The sequence below is a fragment of the Corvus brachyrhynchos genome, unplaced genomic scaffold (assembly GCF_000691975.1).
Source record: "Corvus brachyrhynchos isolate BGI_N302 unplaced genomic scaffold, ASM69197v1 scaffold28, whole genome shotgun sequence".
NCBI lineage: Eukaryota > Metazoa > Chordata > Aves > Passeriformes > Corvidae > Corvus > Corvus brachyrhynchos.
Window position 1 is genome coordinate 6,994,920 of NW_008246058.1, and position 18,982 is coordinate 7,013,901.

Sequence of the window (18,982 nt, forward strand, 5' to 3'; positions counted from 1 at the left end):
AACAGTAGATTGGGGAGCATGCAAAGCAGCACCAATACATAAAAATTAAACTACTTTTAATATACAAATCTGAGTTTAGATAAATGCAGAACAGAGAAGCAAAGGCATAATATTCTCTGAAAGAGCTGCCTTTTAAAGCTGTTTTGGAGACTAATTTACATACAAATAAAATGTCAGCTTATCCCATAACTGTCATGATAAATTGGAGCATTTAGATTTTTGCACAAGATGCTCCTTCTGTACCTTATTAAATTACTGGATCTTGGCCTTTTGCCAAGTGCTAGGGTGATGCTTTATTTACTGAAATACATACGGGAGAGAGATATGGGCTTGGACATCTAGAGGACCCAGGTTCAGTCACTAGCCAAGAGCTCTGCCTGCACGTCACCTTGAACACCTTGAATTTTTCATTTCTCTGTAGATAATTTAATTTATCCATAAAATGTCAGTGATGTTAGTTTTCCTGTTTCACAAGCTTCGTTGAGTTTTAATAGGTTGTCATGTGTACAGAAGGCTTTTAGGTACTTGATTGGAAGCGAGGCCAAAGGGAATCTTGCCTTGTTGAGCTCTCCCGTCCTGGATGGATGGCAGTGGAGGCCAGTAAGAAATGCAGAGCTGCAACCTGCTGTGCTCAGGAGCCTGTAAATAAAAGCAGTTTTAGAATTCTTCATTTTGCTTGCAAGAGAGCATGAAATTCTCCATCATGTCACCTCTTTAGGCACATCACCTTTTGACTTCAGTTTCTCCTGAAAGTGTCTGTGTGACTACCCCAGGAGTGAGCTTAAACTGAACTAAGTGCCTGGAAGTGGGCTTAAACAATCTATTTTGAAATGCCACTCCTAAACTCTCTTGAAATGACCAACTGTCTGTTTTATACCCATAGAAAAGGTTAGATTTATTCCAGTGGCTAGATGACTACTGATGTGTGCTGTGCTCTGAAGCATAAGGTAATAGAAAAGATCATTGGGAATTAATTCAATGTGAATTAATAAGAGATTTATCTGATGAGAGTTGTTTGAAGGTGGTGGCACTTTGTAGCTTAGCAGGATTTAAGATGTCCAAAAGTGCACCTTTAGAGATTTGAGAACGATCGATGTTGGGGAAGTAAATGTAAATGGGAAGGAGCAAGCCTGAACAGACCACAGCTCTTTTCACTTGTCTCTTTGTTGTACACTTTGTGGGGAAAAAAATTGCAAACAGCCGTTGGCAAATTGGTGATCAGGGACTAAACTGAAGAGCCTGAAAATGCAAAAGAGTAAGAGAGGAGGAGAAAAAACAACACTGTTTTGCTATGATGCTATTCTGCTAATACGATGTATAAACCATGGTTTCCTCCTTGCACTTTTTAGATTGATGAAGCTATCATAATTTCAGTGAAGCATGCAGAGCGTAGAATATCAAGCAGATTCATTTTGTCCAAATACAAAGTCTGATCCTGCCTAATTTTACCGATACGAGGAAGCATATTTTACCTTGGCAGTTTCAGCCATGAAAGAGTGGACATGCAGTTTGAGGGCTTGTAGAAAAACATGTATAGATTAAAAACTCTTTTGGAATTAACTTGTGAGTTGCTTAGAGCTGTGACATCTTCTGTCTTGTATCGTGTATGAAGACACTTGTGCCAAAGCAGAAAGGAGGTGGTCTTGTTGAAGAGGCAGTTGCTTGTCATTAAGCTTATTCTGCCCTCCCATGGTTTAGGGCCTGATTCTTGGGTTACTTACACAAAAGGGGTTGTTCTTCCCTTCCCTTCTCAGCAGAGAAAAGTTAGGGAGGGCCATGTGTTGGTTGTTTGCTGGCAGGCTTGCTCTGAGAACCACAAGCAAAACTGGGAGAGAAGCATCGTGTGTGACTGCCTCCTGCTCTGTGTCCCAGCTGGAGATGATGGAGATGCGAAGCTGTACATGTCTCTTTCCTGTCATTTCATTGTGCAAGTGTCCACAAGGGAAGGTAGAAGGGCAGAAGCTTTAGCCAGTCCTCTACCACTGCGTCTGAGCCTGGGGTAGTTTGCATCTAATGTAATCTAATTTTCAGTGAGGGCAGCAATTTCACCTGGAGTTGCCAGTGTTATTTACAGATTTTTTTTTATTTTGAAAACGCTTAAATTAGAAAACATGTCAGGTCTTTGAACTGTGGACTGCACTAATGAGCTTGTTAACTTTCTGGTCGTGCTCGGCACAGGTTTGGGTCAGCCCAGTGGGACAGGCTGCCGAGGAGGGCAGGGTGCTGGGGGACTACTGAGGGACAGAGCCCGCCGCTGAGACACTTTCCCAGAAATTCAGTCTCTCAAAACACGAGCTTTCCAGCTTTGGAGCTTGTGTGCCTTACAGCTGCTTGGTTGTTGTATGGAGAGTAGGGAGGAGGCTCCAGATTGATTAGGACTTTATGTGCTTGATAGAAGCCGGCACTTTGAACACTTTGGGGCTTTTTTATATGAAGCACAGCAGACAGTCTTTGTAGTCTATTTATGTGTAATAAACGGGGTTTTGTTTTGTGTTTTTTTCTTCTGTTTTTCTTTTTTTTTTTTTTGTGAAGGAAAAAGAAGTCTAAAAAGGAGAGAAATTAAAACCACAGCATTATTTTCCCATGCAGCTATAGCATGAGTATCCTGCGATCTCACATGATCAGCTGTCCTGCTGGGGTGGAGTGTGGGAAGGTGTCAAAATATGTCTCTCAATTTTATTTTTTATTTTTTCTTAAAAGGGAAAGCCAGATGAATGCCAACAGCCCTGCTCTCTTCTCTAGCCCTGCAGTAACAAACTACATGAGTGTATGTTATTAAGATGATACAGATTAAATTTCTAGCTACTAACATGCTATCACAACAGCAAAGGGGGAAAAAATCTTGAAAAAATTATGAAAATTAGTCTGATGGTCTCCTTTTAATAATAAGATCACTCCCAACCCCAACAGACAGTGTAGGCTGGAATTCCACAGGGCTTTTTTGTGGTCCTAGTGATTTTAATAATACTTTGTGCTATGTAGCACCTTTCATTAGAGGATCACAAAATGCTTTACAGTCACTAATTAATTAAGCCTCACAACAGTCCTGTGAGATAGGTAAGTATTACATGTATATTAAGCTGAGACATTGAGAGTTAATGATTTTTTGCTGCATTATTCTGGGAAAATGATTGATGTTCAAGTGCCGTATGTGCATTATATGTCTTTGTGTGGGTGTGTAATATATATGAGTGTAAAAGTATTAATTTTACTATCCCTTAACAAAGATGTCCTACTTGAGCCTGTTGAATATAAATGTGTATTTTCATTTAACTTTTTGTTGCTGCAGCATATTGACTGATAATATCACAGTCTTCATATACCTTTGACTCAGTTTGCTCTTCATCTGCTTCTGCATCTACTTGTACAAAGATTAGTCAGTGGCATCTCATAAAATTCAAACATATTTCTAGTTGGATTATTCTGTTAAAAAGAGCATATGACTAAGATCTGACCTAAAACTGCAGCACAAGCACCAGGCAACAACCATTCTGTTGCAATAGGCTTTGATGACAAGCCATCACATTCAGTAAAAGTAATGAGCAACAACAGTGACCTGCTGGGGAGCTGGTGATCAGCAGGTAATTAGCCATTATCTCCACCACTAAAAAACTATTGATTACCAAAATTTGTTTGGGTTATTTTTTTCCTTTTTTTTTTTTTTAAGAGGTACACTAGTCACCATGGTAGTTCATTATCCTGAAGTACAAACTGATTTTAGCAGAAGTTTTTGTTTCCAGGGATAAACTGACGTGAGTGATTGTTGAACAGTAAAGTCTGTATCTTGCAGATGTATGAACAACATAGAGTAGCCTTGGCTGTTTTAGAGGGAAAGTACGTATAGCTATTATTATTATTTCTACTTTAAAATAGTGTGAGTGATGATATCAGCTAAAAAAACTCCAAACCCCATGTGGTTTAAAGGTAATTTCAGTGTAAGGAAGATAAGATACAAACCCCTGGAGTACAGAGCCCAAAGACAAGTACTGCAACTTGGGCCTTATCCAAAATTCCCTCTGCTCTAGAAGTCCTTTCATTCACATCAGGCTTAGTAATTCTTTTATTTTGGGCAGATCACTGTTTGCAGTGATGAAAAGGTAGTTCAGTCCCAAAGACTGTTCTTCACTCAGCTTCTTTACTAGCCCCCAACAAATGTGCTTACTATTGCAATGGCATTTTAGAGAAGTGGGAAGTTGCCTGCTAACAACAAAAGTAACACCACTAATTTCATTTCAAGTGGAACACAAGGCAGCCAGCAGGGGTTAACTTAAAACTGCTGATGGAACCAGTTGTTTAGAAGCCATTAACTATCCCATTAGGCCAGTCCCATGATGGTGCATGGGAATTTTTAAGACACTTTCTACAGCTCATTTTCAGCAGTTACTTAAAACTTGTTTAAGTGTTCGGTGAATGTTACGTCTGAGACAATTTTTTGTCTTTTTGTGTGAGTGCATGTGTGTGCAAGAGCACGTGTGTCTGAGGAGAAGAGAGCTATGGGATTTCTCATGTTTGAGGGAAATAGAGACCAGCAGACTCTATTTGTATAGTGCCCAGTAATAGACGCATGGGAATGTACAGTAGGTATAATAATGTTTTTAAGTAAAAACCGTATTTTGAATGCATAATTTAGGAAGGAAAACCTTTTTTTTTGTTTTGTTTTGCAGATATACAGATCAGCTCTCAAAATGTCTTCTGTGTCTTCCGTGCATCTTCTAAGACAATTGCATTAGCCCGCCTGCTAGTTGACTAATAGAATTAATAATTGTAAAAAGCACTCTAAAGCCACATGCCTTATGAAGTCAATGCTGGGTATGATTTTACAAGTATGTGATCTATTTTTTCAAGTGAAATTGTTAACCGAAAACGTTCTTGGCACACAATAAAACATTGTGCAATCTGTTATTTGTCTTAGAGATAATAATTTCAGAGTGGCTATATTCTTTCTGTATCTAACTTATGACTTGCTAGGGGATGGTTTCTTCAATTTAGGAGTATTGCAAATGTAGTTTTATTTACATAATATGTCTCTGAAAAATGATAGTGGTGGAATTTCAGCGACAAAAAAATCCCCGTGTCTTTTCTTACCGTCCCTTGAGTGAATATCAAACAAATAAATGACAGATGACTTTTCAAAAGCTAGAAGAAAAAAAGAAGGAAAAATACTTTTAAATTCAACTTATTTCTTCTTTCCTTTCTTTCTTCAAGTGTAGAATACTGCATGAGAAGTATCCATTAGAGAGATTGAGTTTTCTTTTTTCCCCTTCATTAACACCCAGACTCACAAATACATTGGGAAAATTAGAACTAAACTATCTAGATCTACTGTCCAGTTAGCCTGTATACAGTCCAGATTTTTCTTTTCTTTAAAGGGACTTTTTTTCTGTCCTTTTTTCTGACTCTCTTCTGTCAGTTGTCACAAAGATAGCAAGTCTGTAAGCTTTCCTTATCTGCCAAAAATATCTGTAACAAAAACATTTTAGAACATTGCATTTAGTCTTGTTTAATTTTGACTGAGGTAACAGTCATGATGTTTACTTTCTCGATTTCTGATTTTTCTTCACTGTGCAGTCAGGACTTCTTTCTCTGTCGTCTGCCACGAATTGCATTTAAACGGAAGTTATTTTAAAAATGGTTTGGGACGTGTAACCAGTAGAAAAATATATACTTAGCTGAACACCTACCAGAGATGCTCACAGATATTTTTAGTGTGTGTGTTAACCAAGAACATTCATGGAGACTCACAGAGAAGTAGTAATGCTGAAAGGCTGACAACTATATTTATACCATGAATTATATATGTGTGCATGTAGTTTTAGTAGGCTGAGTCTGTATTGTAATAGTTCTCTTACCACAGCAGAAGATACTTCTTTTCTCTTAGTTCTGAGTGACTTCATGGTTCAGAAGTTATTGGGGAAAAAAAAAGTACAATTTAGTTCATACGTACCCTGATAGGTGTGGTTGGCATTAAAGAGAAGACATTTGGTTCCAACCATAAGTGTCTTCTACAGTAAGGAATCACAGTAGGCATTTAAGAAACCTATTAAGGCCACACGGAGTGTCAAAATTTCTGTAACACTAGCCGGCATTCTGTGTGAAACCCGCCTTGCTGTAGCCCATGCTGCCTGTGGATCAGCTCAACCACAAAGACAACAAAGCCAGCCCAAGACACAAGTTGAACATTTCCCCTAAGAAGTTGTCTGTTTTTATCAACAGAGCATATAGTGCCCTTTCATGTGGAGCAGATGTAAATAAGAGCATGTACAGACGCCTGTTCTTTTATTTTTAACCTCTGTCCCCAGCCTTGCTTCTCAAAGTACTGTTTTGAGAAGGTCGTCTGCAGCTTTCAAGGGTCTGGATACAGCACCATTTGGAGCACATCAGTGCTGCTCCCAGAGTCACCAGGTGGTCCTCCCGTGGCAGAGCAATGTATATCTCCAGTGCCTCTGCAGGGCCCGGCTGTGGCTGGGCTGGAATGGGGACTCAGACTTGAGTCTGTAGCTCACATCTCATGTGTGGTACTGCAGGCTGCTGCCACCAGACCACACACAATTTGGCAAAGAGAAACATCCATCCTTGAATACAGCATTGGCAAAGATTAAGAGCTTAGAAAAGTTGTGGCACATCTGTCTTCTGCCCATAGCTAGCATGTGAACACAAATGGATCAAACCAGCTGGTGATGAATATCAAATCCAGAACCACAGAGTGGAGAGAGCAGGGGAGTTTCATATATGTAGTTTGTCTTAAATAGGGTGGGGAAGGTGAAGTGGATGAGGAATTTGACTTAGTACCTGCATAGTGTGATTACTTGTCCTTCCATAATCTCTCCTGTTCAGAGAGCAGCTAACTCACTGGTGGCAGACTCCCCTTTTCTCTCTGATCCTTATTGCTGTCCTGTCTCAGCTTTTTTAAATGGATCCTGGAAGTGTACTTGCAGATCTAGCAGTAGTGGCTATGTCTACAATGAGGACTGAGCAGAGGAAGGTTTGGCTGATTAGATCCATGTGGATTCCAGGTGTTTTCAGGGTAGATCCTGGCTCAGCCACACAGGGATGTCAAATGTCTGGATCCAAGCCTGTAAAATTTTATTGACAACGGGTTTCCTAATAAAGTTAGTTTCTCTTTGTTTGGCAAATAGAACTAATTACATGAATAATGGGCTGTGGGGCCAGACTCTAGAATATCCGTATAATCCTGTTTGAAGTTTATGGGCAGTAGGAGGGGGAACTTCTGCTATAGAGAAACTGATACCTGCTTAGGAAAATACTTTCTCTGAAACCTCAAGTACTTACTCTCCTAAATCTGTTTTCTCCCTAATAACTTGTTTAAGTTCTTCTTAAGATTATGTCTTTTAGGTGTATTTTTGGAAAGCTACATTATATGTAGTTGTACTGTGTATGAACAGTAGGCTTCAAAAGTTTATTTTTCCACTTAGTTTTTAAAAATTATTTTAAAAGAAGCATTAATTAAAAATTCTTTCTGCCAGTCCATTATCATCCCAAAAGATAATGAAATCTGCAATTCACTGACTCTCATGGAAGTGTTTCTGTAGGTTTGTTAAAGTTCTCTTTTTAGTTAAGTTCAGTCTTAGTGTGCTAATTTTTTAGAAGTTTTCTGCATAGTTTAAAAACCTAATCAACAAAAATTTTGTGAAAAGTTGATGTACTCAATGTATTCATATAATTCAGAATGCTTTTAAAAGTGTCACGTTTGTAATCTGTTACATATCTTGTATATCTTGAATAATCCTATAGGTTTTTTTTTTCTTTTTTTTCCTCTCTCCTTTTTTTCTTTCTTATTTCTTTTTCTGTGGTAGATATGGTCCGGAAAAAGAATCCCCCTCTAAGAAACGTTGCTAGTGAAGGTGAGGTACAGACCCTTGAGTCTACAGGTACTGAAAGTGAAGAGTCTGGAAGAAAAAAAGAATTTTCTGCAGAGCAGATGCAAGAAAACACTGACCAGGGTGATGCGGCAGAGTTAAGTAACAAGGAGGAACTTTGCATGCATGTCCAAGAGCCATCTTCCAGTGTTAAAAAGGACTTGAAAAGCTCCGTGCTGAGTGAAAAGGCTGGCTTCAATTATGAAAGCCACAATAAGGGAGGAAATGTTCCATCCTTCCCTCATGATGAGGTGACAGACAGAAATATGCTGGCTTTCTCATCTCCAGCTGTTGGGGGAATCTGTGAGCCCTTGAAGTCTCCTCAAAAATCAGATGCAGATGACACCCAAGATGTGGTCTGTACCCCGTCAGGAGATGCAGCAGAGACAAATGAGGAGCATCAGATGTCGCCAAAAGCTTCAGATGAAACAGTGCAAGTGCAAAGTGGTCAAACTGATGGCCAAGGCTCAAGCCCGGTCCCCACGGCCTCAAAAAACCCACAAGTGCCTTCAGATGGGGGTTTAAGGCTGAACAAATCGAAAGCAGATTTGTTGGTAAATGATAACCCAGATACAGCGCCTCTGTCTCCAGAGCTTCAGGACTTCAAATGCAACATCTGTGGGTATGGTTACTATGGGAACGACCCCACAGATCTCATCAAACACTTCCGCAAGTACCACCTAGGACTGCACAACCGCACCAGGCAGGATGCTGAGCTCGACACTAAAATTTTGGCTCTCCACAACATGGTGCAATTCAGCCACTCCAAAGACTTCCAGAAAGTCAACCGCACTGTGCTTTCAGGGGTACTGCAGGACATCAATTCCCAGAGGCCTGTCTTACTAAATGGGACTTACGATGTGCAGGTTTGTATGCTCCCAGCCTCCCTGCTTCTGCTCACTGCCTTCTCAGATGCAAAGCCAGTTCTTGCAAAGCCTTTCCTACCTACGTGATTAGTGTGTCTCATATATAACCTGCTTAAGCCTTAAGAACCGTTTTGGTCTATTTTAGCCAGGCTTTCTGCAGGTCTGCTGAGCATCTTGTGCAGCAGAGGAGTATTTGGGTTTTTGACCAGTGACATTTCTGTGTACGATTTAGTTGTTACGGTAATCAATAGTGAGAGATCTTATTCAGCAAACAGGCAAACCACTGAATTGGTAATCATATCTGAAGGATTTACTGTCATGGAAAGAAAAGAGCAAATAATAACGAAAAATAACAACCAGATAGACAAAAGACAGCAGCTGGAAATTAAAAATGTAATCCTAAATTATCAGCTGCTGGGAGTCAAGATTTGGCTTATTGATTCTTTATTAAGATGAAATAAATGGCAACTCTTGGCAGCTCTGAAGTTGTCTAGTGCCAGAAAAACAGGATACACAATGGGTATTTAAAACATTTCAAAAAGTAACAGTAATCCATGCTGTTCCTCACGTTAGTAAGCCTGTAAGAAAAGGATTATTGCCTCAGTCATTTTCTCATCTAGTTGAAGTAGGGAAAAAACTACAGATACTGCTGGGAAAAAAAAAATCTTATTTTTACCATGAAAGAGTGAACTCAGAAGTTTTTCGTGGACTCTCTGTTAGTTTCTTATCAGCTAATATTTAATTAGTTAAAAGAAGAATTGATGGTGCTTTAAAAAAAATCTTTGGTTTGAGCTGAGAGATACAGTAGGATATTTCAGTATTTTATATGACACAAAAATTCAGATTTTAAGAAAAAAACAAACCAAAAGTTTGCATACAATACAAGCTCAAATGTCCATCCATTTTCAAGTGACTGCATACATGGAAACATTGTACTAATCACCAGATAAAACTCCCAGGGTATGGTAAAATAAAAAGGTAGAAAGGTGAAAATATTTAATAATGCTTACAGAAACTGTAGCCGTAGGAAAGAAATTTTGCAAGACAGGTTAAGATGGCTAACATCTAACTTCAAGGAAGAAACCAAAACCAGGAAAACAAGTCAGGAATTTGAAGCTTTTCAAATGATTTAAACTTTGCCTCTTTTTAAAGAAACTCTACAATTTCTTTGTGGAACAGCAAATCAAACTAAGGTCGTTACTATGCAAAAAAACTGCAATCTTTGAACTGCTGTCTTACTAAAAGATCACTGTCTCATGTCAGACACTCTCTCCTGTCAAACTCTGATTAGAAAGCAAATACGTGATATAGTTAAAAGAGGTTAGAAGTGAATAATGTCAAATTGTGAAATGATGATTTATAATTAGCACATAGTATGATGTTAATACCTGGATTTCCTGCTATAGTTTCAGTTTGCTGACTTCAGGGACAGCATCTTAGAGCAACTGATCCATGTTGTCAGGAAGACATTCAAACTGGAACAGCTCAGGCATACAGTATAGAGGAATTTGAGTTTCTAAACACACTTTCATTTCCTCCAAACAATTGTTTCGTTAGGTCCTTAGTTATTTATAGGAACGTTTATGCTTGATTAGAATGAGCTGGACACTTTTCCTTTGCAGTGCTCTCAGAAATAAAACAGATGTGTGAGCTATCTCAGTTTGAACTGATAGAATGAGAAGTAAAACAGCTGAACCTAGACTATACTTGTCTACTAAACTCTGGCAGTAAGATACTGCAGGGGAGACAAAAAGTGGTAGGAAGCAGCCCATAGATAATCTACTTAAGATCAGTCTTTGCTCAGACGAAAAACATTTTCCAAAATAGAACAGACAGCCTATAAAACGTTGGCTATTTATTTGAAAGAAAAAATAAAAAATGGATCTGGAAACTTAATTTTTAAGGGTGCTAGTTTTCCCTGCTCAATTTGGGAATAGAAGATTATGTAAGCTTTTGTGGCAAATGCCATACTTCATCACTTGCACACGCACCAGATGTTGATCCAGAACATGTCATAAGATAAGTAACTGATTAATATTTTTATGCTTTCTCCTCCCCCACTCCTGATTCAGAGCAGCTTTGTGAGATTCATAAACAGAGTAAAAGAACATCTGAAAGTCCCCTTTGCACCCACACATGTTTATATTACTCCTGTATCCATTTTGGAGGGTGTCATGGGTTAGCATTTTTTCTCAGGCATCTGAATGGCTGACGTCTCCCGCCACAACAAGGGACTGTATCGATTGGTGCTCCAGTTAAAATTAGTTCCGTCAAACTCCTGTATAACATGAGAGGGAGCTAAACCTGTATAATTTGTTCATGTAAACAATATTATTTTGTGTAGGTACTGGGCTAAATGAAAATAATCCCTTTGTAATGAACTTGACGTAGTAATGGACTGGGCTTAGGATCTGATTTATTGATCCCCTTGCACTTAGCAAACTGTTCCGTTGTAGCTGGGCTGGAAGTTATCAATAGATTTACGGTCTCAGGCCACGGAACTGGGCACAGAAGGCAGAGAATGAAGATGACTGACTTTGATCTGGCTCACAGTAGTCGGTTGGAGATCATGGTATATGAAGATATGTAATAGTGAGGGATGCTATGGAGCCCCATCGTTTGCATTCATAACAAAGCAAACAAAAAACAATGGGAAAATGTCAGAGTGCAGGAAAAAACAGTATCTCCTGTCCTATCTGCAGAGATCTAGGGATGGGGTCCATTTGCTGAGGGCTTGGAAAAAGAAATCAAATGCATTTTTGGACTTGTATCACAGAAGTGAAGTTAAACCTCAACCCCAGCCAAAAATCACCCTCTCATCCCTAAATGCAGCTTTTAGAGGGTGTAGTCAGCAAAACTGGGGATATACGTTTGGCTTCACATACAGGTATTCAAATAGTGGGACTGTGTTTTGTAGTACCTGGAGAGGATTTGTCTGGCTACTGTGTAAATAATCCAATCTTTCTGGCCCTACTATTGTGCAGACTTTTACTTGGTATGAATATTTAATCCAGCAAGATTCCTTTGTCTTTTTTGAAAATGTTATTTTCTGTTGAAAATCTCCTGTATTCTTTGTTCCCATTTTTCTCTTGAAAGGTTTTTGGTTCATTGAGTTATAATAAATTCCATAGGATTGGGTAAAATCACTGAGCAGTTTCTGGGAGATTAACTTTCTTGCTGCTATAGATTTCAGAAAACATTCACTATCACATCTCTGAATTCCCAGGGAATGTATTAATCAGCTTTATAGCTTTTATCAAAATAATATTTGAAGTGAGTACAAAAGATCTTTTGCTGATGTGCCCCCCATTACTTTTTCTTCACATTTAGTTAATGGATCAATCTCTATAGGCAACTTTGTCTTGCTGGATATTTGAGCCTGTGTAAGGCTTTGTGGATGTGCCTAAAGCAGTAGCCTTTACACTGTATCTAAAGACTTCACTTAAAATAAAATTCATGTGACTAAGTTAACAGCTATGATGCTGAAAGCTATTGCCTTTGCTGCTGTATGATTAAGTCTCCCTCTCTGTTTGATCTAATGACTCTTTAATGTGTATATTAGAGTCTGGAGACAGGCAAGTTGCTGGCAAGTAGACAGTAGGCAGTCTTTTTTCTTACCCCCAATTTTTTTATGAGGAGTAAGTGGGACAGCTTCAACAGGAAGGTTGGAGGTGCTGTCTTCCATATAGCAGCTTATAGCTAAGGCGTAGGACATGCCCAGTGAAGGTGAAGAAGCAGGCTTGGATCCCCTCTGACAGAGCAAGGAAAGGAACCTACTTTTCCTGTTTCCTGAACAAGTGTTCAAGCCATTAGGCTATTGTGTAAGAGGGAGCATGACCCCATTTCCTGGTATGTTTTAAAAGAGAATAGTGTCCCTCAAAGAAAAGACAGAAATGTCTGAATTCAGGTAAGGGTTTCAGATGACATGTCCCAAGGGAGAAGGGTATTTATGCAGCCGTGAATAAAGACATACTGCAGTGCTCAGCAGTTCTTATGGTTGATTCATATTGTGTATGCTACCTCTGAGGTGCTTCCTGCTCAGCATGGCCCTGGTTCTGGAGCTTATTGGCACGGATCTACCTCCTCTTCTATTCAGCCATTAAAAAGATTCAGAATTTACAGAAAACTTTTTTTTTTTTTTTTTAAATCCAGTCCTCTGATTTGGATTGTTTCATGGTTTTAGATCTAGACAGACGTATAAGAAGACAAATTTCTGAAAAAAACATGGACTGATAAAAGCCATCCTTAAGTTTCTTGATTGTGTTTCAGTGCACCTGGGTGGAGAGGGAGGGAAGAAAAGGAATAAATTGCTGCATTATCTACTACCCCACAGAATAATGAGAGGTTATCGGCTGTTGTTTTCCTCTGTGGTTCTAGACAACCAGTATTCTTAGAGTTGTCCTATACCACTCAGCCTAATGCTTTGTCATATGTGAATCACAGAATGATTTGAGTTGGAAGGGGCTTTAAAGCTCATCTGGTTCCAACCCTCCTGCCACAGGCAGGAACATCTTCCAGTAGATCAGGTTGCTCAGAGCCCCATCCAGTCTGGCCTTGAACACTACCAGGGATGGAGCATCTCTGGGTGGGGCATCCACAATTTCTCTGGGCAACCTGTTGCTGTGCCTCGTTATGCTCCCAGTGAAGAATTTCTTCCTAATACCTTGTTTAAACCTACTCTCTTCCAGTTTGAAGCTGTCCTATCACTACATGCCCTTACAAAAGTTCCTCTTCAGCATTCTTGTGCCCCTTTAGGTATCGGAAGGCTGCTGTAAAGTCTCCCTAAAGCCTTCTCTTCCCCAGGCTGAAAAGCCCCAACTCTCAGCCTGTCTTCATAGGAGAGGTGCTTCTGCCTTCTGATCATCTTCATGGCCTCCTCTGGACTCACTCCAATAGGTCCGTGGCTGCCTTATTCTGGGAACCCCAGAGCTGGATACCCATCCCCAGATGGACCAGGTGGGGTCTCACGAGAGCGGAATAGAGGGGGACAACCACCCCCTATGACCTATTGGTTACATATATGAGTACATATAATGAATAAGGCTAACGACTTCTCCAGGATTTTCACAGCAACTGAAAGCATTTCTGGATGTCCAGCCAGCAGGCTGCTCAGTGTCCTAGAAAGTGGTGGAAGTCCCCACACAGAGTCTGTAAAGGTCTTCCTTTTGTATCCTTTATAAATCACTGGCGAGTTCCATGTGTCTACATGGTGTTACGTCATGGCTGGTTTTTAGTGGTCTGGATTTAAGTATATGAATTCTGGCATCTTTTCTGTTCTCAGGTTAAGACATGTGTGACTAGTATAAAGTCCGGTCTAGCTAGGATTCAGCTGAATGAGAACCAGTGATTTTATTTGTAGGTTCTTCTTTTTATCCTCCACGCTTATATTAACAGTTTGATTGAATATGAAGCCTGAAGGTAAGACTTAAAAAAAATGTAGGGGATTTTAGGGGTACAGATGTAATCATCAGTACTTCTCATGATAAAGATTTTAATTTACATTTTGGGTGGTTCTGGCAAACCAAAGGGGCTCTTACAGCTATGGTGAGAATTACTGGAGGCCTAATCAAGTACAGCATTTTCTTTTGTAATATTAGCAAATAAAACCTTAAAGTTTGACTCTGTCATCAGTTAAGGTGACACAGATACATAAGTGGTTGACATAAGCAAAACAGAAACATGTATATGAATGATTTCATTTTCCTTGCATGGTTAGACAAATGGATCCAAATTTTTTATTGTTTGTCTCACTGACTTAGGCTCAGTTGTCCCTAATATAGGAATTAGGTCTAAATAAACTGAACAACTGTTGCTACGTATGATGTATCCCGATCTCTTGGACCAGATTGTGCCACGCTAGGTTTTGCAGCATATGCTAGAACACAACTTGCATGAAGGTGGATGTCGCACAAGGCGTATTTCATGTCAGCCATGTTGCAGACTCTCCCTGGGGACTTTCTTGATAAACTGAAAGCTATCAAGCTATGTTGAGTGTTGCACCTGCATGTGGGCATACCTGTTTATTTTGAATCTTATTTCTGGGTCATGATGAAACTTGGAGGCTGCCTTGCACACTCGAGAGAGTCACCCTTTAGGAGCACAGGATTCAGTGTCTCTTTTAAATAACTGACATGAAAAAGAAATGGTGGCAGGTAGAGAAATTGGTGGTGGTAAATCACACATATAAATAAGTCCATATGCATGTGCTTGTGTGTATACATATATTTGCTCGTTATACATATACAACTGCATACATGCATATTTATAAATATGTGAAAAAGCACATAAAAGAGGTATTTAACTTCTATATTGACAATAGCTGATAAGCAATGATTTGTATGATTATATGCAGTAGCAGTTCTTTATTTTGCTTCTATGGAGATATTAGCAAGTTTATTCTTCAGAATGATAGGCAGTGATTTACAGCATGTCAGCTGCTAAATAGTAAGTGCCTGGGAACATTGCCTTGCTCTGTGACAGAAATAAGTTACTTGAGCTGCCTTTCAGTGAGAAGTAGTCTATACTAATATTAGAATATTCAGATGGATGGTTTGTAGAACAACTCGTGATGTATTTTCACAGCCTTCAAAGCAAAGTTGTTTATCTGTTGATATTCCTTACCTTACTGCAGGGATATTTGGTAGTGTTTGAAGAGAGGTTAATAAAGACAGTTGGTGAGGCTAGTAATATTGGTGCTTATATTTAAAGTTATAAGCTGCTAAGATAGCCTCCAGAAAGGATGAGAGCTCAAAAAATAAAGTTCCTGGGGAAGAAGGAAAGCAGCTTGGTTTTCTTCTGGTAAAAATCAGTGCGAGTTTGCCTCTAAGCCTGTAAGTCAGTGTGAGTTTACAGTAGCCAAGGAACTGTCTGGTAATTTTATCTACAAAGAATAGAAGAAATGGTGGTTTTTAGATATTAGTCTAGAAGCACTAGTTAGCAAATTAAAGTCTTGATTTTCTGTTTCTTTCTTTTGTTGGTTTTGCACATCTGGTCTCTTGACCTTAATTTAAGTTCTGTTATTGTTCTGTCACTTTGTTTTAAAAATGCTTATAAAATTCTAATGACACAAAAACTGTGTTGGCTTCAATGGCAACAGAATAAATCTCAAGAAGAATGCACTTACTTCGAATGAATGTGATCCAATAGTTTGCTTTCTTGTTTTGGTAAGTATGAACAGCCCAGAAAGCCAGGAGTTTACCCTGAGTTTTTTGCCTTGTGCAACATAGATTTGTGCACCTATAAATTAATCACAGTATAGTAAATAGTTTTAAGAATATACTCTGAAGATTCTCCTAGTTTAAAATGCAGAAAGAGGGCAAGTGAGAGGGAGTGAATTCTCCATACAGGAGGTTAGAGAACTGCGTGGTGTTACACAAACTTGCATGAAAGCCAGGAATCTGTTCTGGCCTGCATGACATGAAGAAGTTCATATAAATGTGGGATGGTTAAAATGTTCTGGATGCTATATTGCACAAAGCAAATGCATAAACAAGAGCATTAGAAAATACTTTAGGATTAGAAGATTAAGAGTAATTGCAAAGGCAGACTGGATGGCTCAGGAGATTGGTAAGGGATCTGGAGCCTTTCACCTCCTGATTAGCCAAAGATGTAACTCAGGTAAGAAAGAAAAAACAAAAGAAGATTCATTAATGTTTGATGTTCCAATGCAGATGGATTCTAATCAGTAGTTGCAGAAGAAGCCAGGGGTCAAAGACAGTTTTACCCTGAGCATGTAAACCTTGTGGTTGAGTTTCTCATGTGGATATAGTTTCTGCTGGTAGCATTTTCTTCGTGAAATACATGATTACAGGAGCTGGCAGATTTTCTCTTCCTCTGTGATTTTTTTCAGTTTCTGTAAGACGTATTTGTAAACTGCTTTGGCGTGATGGAATTTAGGATTGAATTTTGAAAAGGGAGGAGGGAGAATAGGGTAGCATTTGGATCAAGGGCAAAATAAAAATCAAAGACACATTTTTTAAGAAAAAAAGAAAAAAGAAAGTACTTCTCTTTGCCCAAGTCCATCTATTCCATGAAATCATTGTCTTGACTAATTAATGTAGACATATCTTTTGGAAACATATAGTGCAATTACACAGCTTTGTTGAAGTACTTGCCAACATACTTTAGAACGTACATCTTGAAACATTGTCAATTACCATGTTATCTTTTCTCCTTCTTCCGGCTATTTTTGGAAGTGTGTGGTGTATGAGGAGATAGCTTAGTTGTATGAACATATGAGCTTCAGATTTTGACAATTTTTCCCCATTAATGAATAAACTTAATGATTAAGAGTTTTGAGTTTATGGAAATCCTACTGTGAAATATATTTCGGTTTAATCCCAGAATGAGACCTGGCTTTGATTTTTAAGGAATAACAGTGCAACCACCTCCAGCACAAGAATAGAGAACCCATTCTAGTATGTCTTCTTTTATTACAGCATAATAATTAATATCAACTATAATGCCATAGTTGAGGTGCTGCAGAAATAAAGTTCAATAAGCAAGTGACAGTGAAGGGAAGAATTAAATCATGTTTCCACAGTCTGAACTTGTATGTTAGGTTCTCTTTAAAAACAGAACTGTGAAGATTAATTTTCTTCTTTGTGTGTTGAGGGAACTGTTGATCTATAGTTGCTCCTACATTTCTGGTACAAGCTGTAGCTGTATTTGTGACTGCCACTAGCTGTGTCAGCTGTTACTTTGGACTCCAGTGCTAGAACAGAATTGCAGAATTTTAGCATTGCTTTTGTTTAGTTTTTTCTTTATGTTGGGAAGAAGTGTCTACTTAAGGAAATGTAACTCTGCCAGAGCAGAGCAGGGGATTAAGTTTTGTTGGGATCAGAATGAAATAAGGGAGCAAATAGAAGAATCTATCACTTCTGGTACCACATAGAAAAGTGGACATTGATTTCTAGGGTAGGTGTATGTCTGTATCCGTCTGTCCGTCCATCCATCCATCCATCCATCCATCCATCTACCCATATTCCACTTTCTTCTTCTCTTTTTCCTCTTTGTGGGGCAGGTCAGAGAGAGCAGGAGGTTAAGGACAATTACATAGCCAGTGAAGAAGTTTAGTGCCTGTACATAGAGATACAACATGTAACTGAAAAATCTGAAAGTCAGGCCAAGATTTGAGCAAGGTGTGGGAATCCAAACAGTTCTGCAAATGTATGGGTTTCTTCCAGATGTGGCTGGCTGAAAACTGAAACAGATTCAGTTTATACTGTCATTTAAGTGCTTCTCCCAAACTCTTTGCATGGAAACCAGTTTCTTCAGTTGTCTTTGAATGATAAGCTTCATGGGGCTTTTCAGTAGGCTTTGTTAGTGTGAAAAGAGGCTTTTGAGTGTAATAACATTAAGATGTTCTTGAGTTACTTTTCACATACATGGTCTAATGCAATGAATTATTTTGAATTGTGGCAGGTATTCACAGAAATGCCAAGCCAATAACTGGTAATCAATTACATTCCAGTGGTGTAAAGATTGTATGTGTCTCCCGCATTACAAGAGCTTAACACAAGCACTGTGGGAATATTTAGTTCTACTTTATCCTCTTGTGATGTAGAGAAGGATGTATTAGCATGGGACACAAACTTGCTGTGTAGACCACTAAGCAGGATTAGCACAAGTTACAGAAATGATGTGATTTACAGTCCACTGTAGAAAATGCTAGTACTAATATGTTTTACCAATGTTCTGAAAAAAAAGTAATTAGCAATGAATAGCAGCTGGGATTATTGTCAGTCAGAGTTTCTAACTGGTATCCACACAGTGTCTGCAAAAATAGGTTTATCTGTAACTCTGGCTAGACAGCTGAGAGTAATGAATGTATTTACTCATTAGAGCCACTTAAGGTAAAGCATCTTGGCCAGTTTTCTGTGCATGCATAGAACAAACATATGTATCTAATTAAATGAATGAAACCAGATCACCTTGCAACTTATATAATCATGCAGTGAGCTGTTGTTATTTTCTGTTTACTGTAATTCCATCAGTGCTTTCTGTAAGTTGTCTTTTGACGCCACTGAGACCTTGAACATTGAAATAATGCAGTGGATGGAGATCTAAAGTGCCAGGTGCTGGAGAGCAGGCCCAGATCCCACTGTTGTCAGTTGGATCAGGCTTAGTATGGCTTTGTCTCCAATTCTTGCTTGCCATAAAATAAATAAAGGGATGTAACTTCTCCACTGCAGCAGACATGTTAAACATCTCTCTTCCACAGAACCTCTTCAAAATCAA

At 39.0% G+C, this 18,982-nt stretch overlaps 1 protein-coding gene across 5 annotated transcripts in view; it reads left to right on the plus strand.

Annotated features, from left to right (window-relative positions):
* Positions 1 to 18,982, plus strand: part of TRPS1 (transcriptional repressor GATA binding 1) — a 209,939-nt gene that overhangs the window by 29,890 nt on the left and 161,067 nt on the right. For 4 of the 5 annotated variants that reach the window (XM_017746083.1, XM_017746082.1, XM_008642633.2 and 1 more), the window contains exons 2-3: positions 4,665 to 4,823; positions 7,815 to 8,743. In XM_017746083.1, the coding sequence (XP_017601572.1) occupies positions 4,787 to 4,823; positions 7,815 to 8,743 (966 nt within the window). In that variant the 5' untranslated portion in view covers positions 4,665 to 4,786. The remainder of the gene's footprint in view (positions 1 to 4,664; positions 4,824 to 7,814; positions 8,744 to 18,982) is intronic. The other variant, XM_008642635.2, reaches the window with a different exon arrangement.